Below are 9,833 nucleotides of genomic sequence, written 5' to 3'. Positions count from 1 at the left end.
TTTGTGACCACCTAGAGGGGTGGGATAGGGAGGGTGGGAGGGAGACGCAGGAGGGAGGAGATATAGGGATATATGTATATGTATAGCTGATTCACTTTGTTATAAAGCAGAAACTAACGCACCATTGTAAAGCAATTATAATCCAATAAAGATGTTAAAGAAAGAAAAAAAAAAGAAATGCTTGGCAGGTGTGACTCATGTAGAAGGCTTTCAAAGATGGTGAAGACAAACCGCCACTATGGTTCAGATCATGGAAACACTCAGAGAACGCTCACACGCAAGCATCAAGAATGAAAACATGATAAAAAAAAAAATGACCCTTATGAGAAAACATTTAAAAAATGGCAATGTTGGAAGTGGTCAGGTCCTACGATAGACTATTGGCTCTGTAGCTCTCATCAGAACTTTTTTTCTCACGACAAGTTTTCAGAAAGCAGAAGTAAAATGATTCCTAGAACCACAGTGCTGAGTTCTATTCTGTGAGTGGAGTCTCTGAATTGGAACAACCTGGGATGGCACATACATTTCGTTTCATTCATGCTTCCTGTCATTCATGCTGGAAATTTCTTTTGTGCATTTAGCCTATGAGGACATACAGTTTGGGGCTGAAAAAGATGGTACTTTCTAGCCAAAGAGAGTCTGTTTTCTAAGCCACCAACCGTAGGGGTGCCGAGGGCCTGGTGAAAGGAGTTGCATTAGCATAGAAAACCATTGTGTTGCACTGAGCAGATCTGGGGCCTTAGTAAATTAAATGTAACCTGTAGGTTTATTTGGACACCAACAGTTTTAGGGCTGGAAGACACAACTGGTTGCTGCAATACACAAAAGTTTATTTTTTCTTTTCTGAAAGCAAAATATAATAGAACTGAACATCAATGAATTTTGTACAACAAAAACAGCTTTTAATATGGAACAGACAGTCCATGAAGGTTTTAAAATCTCGGAATGGCTTCCCTTTTTCAAAGTCATGCTTTCTTGCAGTCCACGAGGAGTTGGCACGAAGAGATGGTGGCAGCCCACTGGGTGAGGTGAGTGGAAGGACGGGTGGGCTTCCCTAGATCCTAGTCAGCTGGTGCCAAAGACTGGATGGGAGGATGCTTTCCACTTTCTCCATGACAAAGTTTAAGGGGGCAAACAAAGTGCTGAGGAACTGCGAACAAACGAGAAAAGCGCAGAAGTCAGGAGAAATCTTGTTCAAGCCATCAAAACGAACCTCTCCAACTCATGCTTTCATCTTACGTCTCTGCATTATAAAAAGCTTCCAAAGGCTAAGATTTCATATTTATGTTCGTAGGAAACATTGGTTGACGAACAAACCTACATTCCAGCTTCTGCACCCGCCCCCATGGCTCTGATGGATGAGGGGGAGAAGTGTTGGCTGACAGGCCCTTCACTCCTCTGACAGCTGCCCACAGTTCTGAGGCCTTCCAACCAGCCTTCAGGATCTGAGGGCTGCCCATGGAGATGACCAGTGCCGTCAAAAGGGACTGACAGATGGGTGGCAAGTGAGCAGAAGAGTTAAAAAAATGGTGACAACTTCTTCATCTGCTTGCCTAGTTATAGAACTTTAAGTGGAAAAGGCAACAACAGAAAAAAAAAGTCCAGTTTGTCGTATGGCTGTGGATTGCTTTGGGATCCTATTGTCTCCCAAACACCTGCAGCCCATGTTCTTTTCTGAACTACCTGCTTAGTGGTGAGCATCATGGGAGCCTTGGGGAGGGCAGCAAGCTGGCCAGTCCATGGACGACACGTCCTTGTGGAAAAGGTGCTGCTCTGAGGAGAGCTTTGGGATCTCTTTCGTTTGGTTAGTGAATTCCTTTCTGTTTTTCATGTAGAGAATAATGCTTATTATCTGTGCCTTTTAGGAAAGTCAGGCGCCTTGCCTGAGACTCATTTAACATAATCTCAAGTCTGTTCTGATTATGTTCTCGTGAAGACTCAGCCTCCCTCCACAAGCCATCCAGCATCTGGCAGAAGAGGTGCCCTAAACCAAGCAGGCACAAGACGGGTGTTTGGATGGGTTTCCTTGCTCTCTGTTCAGAACCAAGGTATCGTCTCACTAGGGTTCAATGTCTGGTTCTTGTACTGTGGAGTCCTTTGTCCCAATCCCTTGCCCATAGCACAGCACAGTCTACACCACCAAGAATTTCCCACAGAAGTGTGCTGTAGGACATGAGTACATACGCAGAGGCGGAACATGGTCTGAGGCCAGACAAATTAGTAGACCTGAATGTAGTGAAGTTGAAACAGTCTCCTCTACTGGTCACATGTTCTATGGATTGCGGGTCCTCAAGAAGGGGTATGGTAGGCAAGTTTCCCAAATTTACATGACCTCAGAATCTGTCCTTCTTCTTCTTCTTCTTCTTTTTTTTTTTAAAGAACCAGTAGAATGCAAACTGGGAAGGCCTGTACCACATTATGGCAGGACCATCAAGTGCGAGATTTGTGTAACGAAAACTCAAGAGAGTATAAGGTTCGGAACCCTTCTCTGTACTGCATCTTTTACATCAATTGAATATATTTACTCAGTAAGGCACTTAAGTACTGGGTGAGATATAAAAGCGTCTAGGACAAAAGTCCCACTGTCAGGAAGCTCAAAGCCTAGGGGTTGGGGAAGGGAGCCACTAAGACCTGTACCCAGCAAAGTAACAATACCAGGTAGACCACGACAGGGTAGAAGATAGACGCACAAACAAAGCACCAGGAAGGTTCGGGAAAGGGAGAGAATCCATTTTGTCGAAAGGAACAGGAAAAACTGAAACTGAGGTGACTGAAATAGTCCCCAGTGGATGGCTGGGGTATGAAAAGACAGAGATGGGGTAAGAATGGTAAGGAAAGACATGTGAGCAGGTGGGCCTTCCAGGCTCAATAAACAGCTGGAACAGAGAGGGGAAAGCAGCTGGTATGACTAGAAGAGATGGAGGTAGAGTTCAGAAGCAACTAGCACAACTCTGGGGAGGGCCTTGAGTGCCAGGCTGTTAAGGAACTTGCAGTTAAGAAAAAGGCAGCCACGTTAGTACTTGAGTGAAGGTAGGATGGCTCTTTCCTCAAGTGGGTGTTAGATACAGGGCAATGCCTGGCAACCTTCTGAAATTATCCTTGGTTGGGTGTACAGTGCCACATGGGATGCTCACCCTACTTAATGGACTGCCTGTCCTTTTCAGTTTAGAGCTGGATGCGGTTGGAAGGCATTGTGGGAGATACTAGGCCCAGGAATGAGTAATTACTGCCCGAGCTGCCCCGAAAGAGTTTGTAAAATCCTAGTTCTGAGAGGATGACATGGAACAAGTCTACTGATTGTATCAGACCGACATGATAACACTGTAGAATTAAAACTATTTACACATAACATTTGTTCATTTGTTTGTAGTCAGAGATTGTCAAGGCTCCATAACACACGGCATTTGCCTGTAATGCTCAGCTCCATTAAGAGGAGCTAGGTGCTAAAGCAGTCTGGATGAACCGAGGATGCTGACGGGCAGGAAGATGAGGCCCACTGAACAAGGGGATTTTGCTGGTGAAGTTATCATATCCTGCACACCTAATCCAAAACAGACTTATAACCACCGAAGTTGTGACTGAGGTGGGAACAAGTGATGCATTAGCGTGAGCCAGTGTGGTCAGATGATAGGAATCGCTCAAAGTCTACACCCTGGGCGACTTCATACACTACACGGGGGGACACCAGGGAGCCTCAGCTTGGGTAGCAGAATGAATGGAGATGTCGTTACAAAGCTGGTTCAAAATAAAGGCCCGTCTGTTTGCTTAGTTTTGGTCACTGACCTGACTTGGATAAAAAGCGTAAAAGGGAGGCCTCTGGAAATTAAGTGGCAGGCCTCGCCCAGTTTGTGGTCTGTAAATGCCCCTCTTTCCACCCTGCGCAGCAAGATGCAGTGAGCCCTGGCCCCCTGGACACCTGTGCTTCTCGACCAGGTTCCACAAGAGAATTAACTCCTAATACCTCCCATGTATGTGATCATTTACTGCTCTCCCTCATATCTAGAATGTTCTAACCTTGGGACAATCGAGAAAAGAATGCCTTGAACGCTTTCCTAGAGATCCTAATTCTCTCGCAGCACCCCAGTTGCGATGAGCACCCTTTGTTGCTAGGTTACCTTCCTCCTTAGCAGCGCTCTCCGAGACCTCCTCCCCAACCCTCGCCCACAAGGAAGAAGCAGCAAAATGTAATGGGGTGCCTGGAACCGTTAAGCCCTTTTCATTTAGTAACCGAAGGTCAGTGGCTTTCATCAGGACGTATTAAACAAAAGAAGTTTGGTGGAACATGCTTTGTTTACTTAGGATGCTTCTTTGCACGACTGAATATCAGTCAACACTTTTTGGCCGAAGACTCAACCAATGCACATAGAGAAACAACAGTTTCACTTAGGGACTTGGGAAATTTTATTGCCTGAAAAGTTAAGTCTGAATGAGCAACACCAGGCAACCCTGGAACAGCTCATCTGTCTCAATGTCCAAAACGTCTGTCCTGGGGGCAGACATACACGGTCCAAAATGCACCATAATTCAATCAGTGTCTTGTGGTGAGAAAAAGCAACTGAACTAATAAAAAAGAGAGAGCAACACTTCAGTCGCCTGATCCTCCTTTTCCCCGAAACACCGTTATTTAGAAGAAGGTCATGGCTCGCAACGTGCTTCGTTAACGTTTGAAACGCCTCTGCTTATCTGAATAAGTTCCAGGTGCCCTACTGCAATCAGACAATTGACATTTCACTGTAATCAATATCAGACTTCAAAGAGGTCAGGGCGCATAAGCTGAAGACAAGAGTCAGAAGTCAGGGGGCTGGATCTCAGGGAAGGAGAGAGACCAGAGGAGGAAAGACAGGGCCCTTCAAACAGAAGAGGTCAGCATGCTGACCTTCCCACATTCTGCGAGGGGCTGGGTTTGGAATGATCACTTATTTATATGAGCAACCTTATCTTGGTAACCAAACATTCTAGGAAGAGTTAGTCCTAAGTCATTGAGGTAGATTAGATTAGGCGGAGAGAGTTGAAGCCTCTCATTTTACTATTTTCCAGTGGCTCACACTTGGCTGCGGGCTTCCTTACTGGCTGCATATCAACATGTAAACACACTGGAGAGTTCCCAAGCTGCACGCAGCCTGGCGGGTGGCAGTGCAATCTCTCTCCATCTACTGAGTCATTATCCCAGGGACATTATCTCAGGCGAGGTCTGAGAAAATCATTTTCACAAGCTGCAAATGGTTGCAGGCAGCCTATAGGGCAGCTGTGATAACCTGTGGGGGGCTTCACGAGGGGCCTGATGAAGTGACAAGAGTGAAAATGTGGAGAAGACTCCGGAGCAGTGGGGGGAAGGAGGAGGGAGATGGGGCTTGTCTCCTTCAGGCCATCCATCTTCCTTCCCCATGAAATCTCTCCAGACGTTTTAGTACTGCTAAACCTTAATGAAGGGCAAGATGAATGTGATCCTCCAGACAGAGGTTTAAAAGCAAATTTATCTAAACTACTTTTGAAAACTATGAGTAGCTGACCAAACTACCACACCTTGGTAGAGTATAAAATATGAGGACCATAAAGGTAAATTTATATTTTATTTAATCATCTGGTCCTTGACTCAAAAACAAAGCGTTGGGAACATTAAATGAGGAGAGTGGCCCTTGGTCTAATATCCATAACGAACACATCTCTGTGATATTCTGGAGGCTACACAGCCTTACCTAGAGAACACCCAGCCGTATTCTATGTACTACCCTCCATTCCTCCCAGCCCTCTCCCTGGGCGACGCAGTTTCAGGCAGTTACTTTATTCAGTACAGGGGCTCTCAGCCCTGGCTGCACACCCAAATCACTAGGGGGGCATCTGAAAACTCAGATGCCCAGGCTGTATCCCAGACCAACTAAGTCAGAGTCCCCAGGATTGGGAGATCAGGCACCTGTAATTTTTAAGCTCCCTAGATGATTTCAAGGAGCAGCCGGGGTGAAACTGCTGGTTCCTTAGAAACCTGTCACCTCAACAGCTCTGACGTCGCACCATGCACCTGCAAACGGCTGCTCAAAGGCTGGCTTTTTTGAGACCAGTGTTCTTTGAAGGAAATGGTCCTCAACCCCCATCCTTAGAATCGGTGGGGGCGGGCGGGACTTGTTTAAAAACGCAGATTCCCGGGTGCTAACACTCAAGGCTCTGAACTTCTGGTGGTAGGGCCAGGTGAATTTTGTGCACGCTAGGGGCTGAGAATCACTGTCCTGATCCTGAATTCCCACCAAGAGCTGCCTGTTAGTTCAATGAAGAATGACATTGACTAATGTTGCAAATGTATTCTTATTTTAAATTTTACTACATGACACTCTAATCTATTCAGACTTTTGGTAACTGCTTTAACTCAAAGGTTGGCTTGGGAATAGAAGCAAATAATGAATAGCATAGGCCCATAAACTAGGGAGCATCTAAGGAGGCAGCTTGGGTGATACTGGGTTCAGGAATCATATCATGTACAGAAGACTTAAGGAAATTGGAGACATTCTGCCTGAAGAAAAGAGAAGGTAGTAAGTTAGAGGTGAGAGGTGGCCATGAATATATTAGTTGCCTCAAGAAATTGCAAGAGGAAGTAGAGTTGTTCACTATAGTTTTGGAGAGTAGAATAGGAAATAAGTGGAAATTAAAGGAAGGCAGATTTTATCAGTATCAAGAAGAGTTCTGAGTGATCCAGTATGGAAATGGGCTTCCATGTTGAACAGGTGAACACTCCATCGCTAAAAGTATTCCAGATGAGTCTAAGTGACCTTCATCAAGTTACTGTTGAAGGCAGTTTAAGGTCCCTTTCAACTCTGTCTGTGATCATAATTATAAAAGAAGAGAAGAAATGCTAAGCTGTATCTAATTTTTTACACTGATTCTTTCTGCAGAAACCACTACCATTTATTTATTTAATAATCATTTATTGAAAACCTACTATGTGCAAGGCACTGTGCAAAGCTTTGGGGATACAGAGATGAGGAAGACACAGTCCTGCTCGCAAAGAGCTCACATTCTACAAGGGGGTCAGACAAGTTTTTAACAATTATAATACAGTACAATAAACGTAATATAGGTATTCATGGAATACTGTGGGAGCTGAGAGGAGAAACATCTAACTCAGCTTGGGAGAAACTTAGAAAGGAAGCTGAGTATAAAAGAATGAAGAGGCGTTAGTAGACTGTACAAGTGCTGATGATAATGGGGAAGGGCATTCCATGCAGAGCAAATAGTACGTGCAAAGGCACCGAGGCTCACAAAAGCATCTGGGAATGGTGAGCAATTCACTGTGGCCCAAGACCAGTGTCTGTGCAAGAGTTGGGAGAGAGATGAGGCTGAAGAGGAAAGCAAGGGCCAGATCATAAAGGACCCTGTATGCCATGCTAAAGATCTGGGACTTTATCCTGATGCTGGTGGGAAACTACTGAAGAAATTCAAGCAGGGAAGTGACATGCTCAGACTTGCAATTTAGAAAGATCATTCTTTTGTCAGTATGAAAGAAATACTGGCAGAGGATAAGACTGGAAGCAAGGAGACCAGTTAAGACTCTTGCAGGTGTCCAGGCAAGAAATCACAAAGATCCAAACTAAGAGACAGCCATGGGAGAAGAAGAGGTGAATTACATTTACCGAATGCCTAGTGGCTCAGGAGGTTAGAGCCGACAGACTGTGAAAGCCAAGACAGACGGGATATAAGGAGTGAGAGAGGGAAGAGTTTGGGAGGGCTGCTGAGTTTCTGGCTTGAGTAACTGGGTGGATATCAGTGCCACTGGCGGAGATCAGGAATACAGGAGAAGGAGCAGTTGTGGTGGTGGGGGAAGAAGGGTGATGAGTTCAGTTTTGAAAATGATGAGATTGAGGTGCCGGTGGGATTTCCAGTTCATCTTCAACACGCATGAAAATACTCTTGCAATTCCAGTCCCTGAACTCTGCCGAGCAGAAAATGTCAATCATCTGGAAAGGGATTAAATCAACCCAGCCAAGTTAGAAATCATCCTTGCTGACTCCACTCGCCTTGAAATCAGAATGGAGTTCCAGGGAAACAATCGATATTCTTTTCCTTATTCCTTCTGTTTGAAACTCCTTTGTGGCAAAATCAGTAAACTTATCCTCACTGCATGTGCAAGCTGAAATGGTCACTTTTCATCAAGGAAACAATGGTTCTTGGTTGTCAATGCAGATGGCTTTTCTTATTAAAGCTCTTCTCCATAACCCTCTTTAAAGACCCTTAATGGATTTCCATACTTCTAAATATCATATCTGTATACTTCTTAATACTACACACCCTTCACACCCTCGCAGTTCATTCCCCAAACAAGCCATTTAATTTGTAGACATTAAAACTTTTTAAATTTAAATCATCTTTGAAAATGTAAATTCTATCTTTCTTGAAGGAAAGACCTACAATATCTAAAGATTAGAAATGATGTCATTCAATTTATACAAAACTGAAAAACCTCCCAAGTATTTTTCATTTGCTAGGATTCCCTTAATTCTTTAATTCTTTTAGACCTCATGCATTTTTTTAGGGGAACTGCTGAGAATTTTTTGTCTGTGAAATAGGCAAGGCATGCAGTAACAAACAAGCTATACTTTCTCATTCTGACCCTCAACCCTTGATCTCACTGATGATAATGAAAACTGAACAGTATGCAAAGGATCAATACAAGCACGTCCACTTCTACACAACGCTCCCCTCTTTCTCTTATGCTGCTTCTCTTGACTTTCCCTGCCCCTTGCCTGCGGCCTCCCCCTTGGCAAATACTCACAGCTTTCGCAAAGACCCCCATGAGTTCCGGGAACTGATGTGTCAGGAGGGCCAGCATGGCTGTGAAGGAACACAATCCAGCAGTGAAGAGGATAAAGAAGGGAAGCTCCTTTTTTGGGTAAACTGAGACTTCATGGAAAGCTGTGGAGAAGATCAAAAGGGAAGTGTTAGGGCCGCAGTAAAATGCACTCTCAGGGAATTTCTGTAGGTGGGACTGACTCTGCAGAGCTTTGGCTCAAGCCTGCTGGAAATGAAAAAGGTCGGGCCCTGGAACGAAGAAGAGCCCACATTTCAGCCAGCCTTTGGTGGCCTATCTGCTTCTCCCAAGTCCACGTTCAACCTTCAGAACTCTATCTAGGGCATGATAGGGCTAATTTGGGGATGTCACACACTCATGGGCAGGGACAGTAACACTATCTATGCCTAATATACAGTATTTCTTTTGCAAAAGCAAACACAAGTAAAACAAAACTTTATTCAAATTATAAAACACATGTTCATTGAACAAAACCTGGAAAATCCAAAGTCAAGTATACTGAAAAAAAAAATCCTCTCTTTAGGTTTTCACTTTTCCTGTAATTTTTAAATCATTGTGATAGGGTGATATTAGTGTATCTTGTATTTTTTCCTGGTACAATCTAACTATGTCAGTGGAGGGTGCCACCCTGATAGAGAGACATCCAGCGAGGACCATCCATCCATCAAAAATGGGAGATTTTAGAGCCTTTCATAACTTTTAAATTTCGAGTGGCAACTGAGGCTGGCCCAGTGGAGGGGAGCCGTGAGGCTGTGTGTGAGCTACACTGCCACTCAAACCAAAAGATTCGAGGGTCTCCATCTTCCTCAGGAAATCCAAGGTCTCAAGCCTTTCCTTGACCTTTCAGCTCTAAGCAGTAGTCCACTCTGCTGAAACTGAGGGTGCAGAGGGCCAAGGAGGGACAAAGCACAAACGAGCACATGCACCTGAATCCAGGGATGTCAACCTGCTAGGATTCTTCATGGGTGGACGTGTGCTCGGGACCACCGTGGACACTACACCACTCACGTGCAGCACGCAGGTAACATGTAAAGCCACC

At 44.7% G+C, this 9,833-nt stretch overlaps 1 protein-coding gene across 2 annotated transcripts in view; it reads right to left on the bottom strand.

The window, feature by feature from the left end:
* Window positions 1-1,010: 1,010 nt before the first annotated feature.
* ST7 (suppression of tumorigenicity 7) overlaps window positions 1,011-9,833 on the bottom strand; it is a 254,785-nt gene continuing 245,962 nt past the window's right edge. For both annotated transcript variants that reach the window (XM_082845894.1, XM_082845893.1), the window contains 2 exons: window positions 8,759-8,898; window positions 1,011-1,150 (listed from right to left, as the gene is read on the bottom strand). In XM_082845894.1, coding sequence (XP_082702020.1) covers window positions 1,055-1,150; window positions 8,759-8,898 — 236 coding nt within the window. In that variant the 3' untranslated portion in view covers window positions 1,011-1,054. The remainder of the gene's footprint in view (window positions 1,151-8,758; window positions 8,899-9,833) is intronic.

Source organism: Leucopleurus acutus (assembly GCF_964270905.1).
Source record: "Leucopleurus acutus genome assembly, chromosome: 9".
Lineage (NCBI taxonomy): Eukaryota > Metazoa > Chordata > Mammalia > Artiodactyla > Delphinidae > Leucopleurus > Leucopleurus acutus.
The sequence above is the reverse complement of the archived record's forward strand: the minus strand, read 5'-3'. Positions and strand labels throughout refer to the sequence as shown.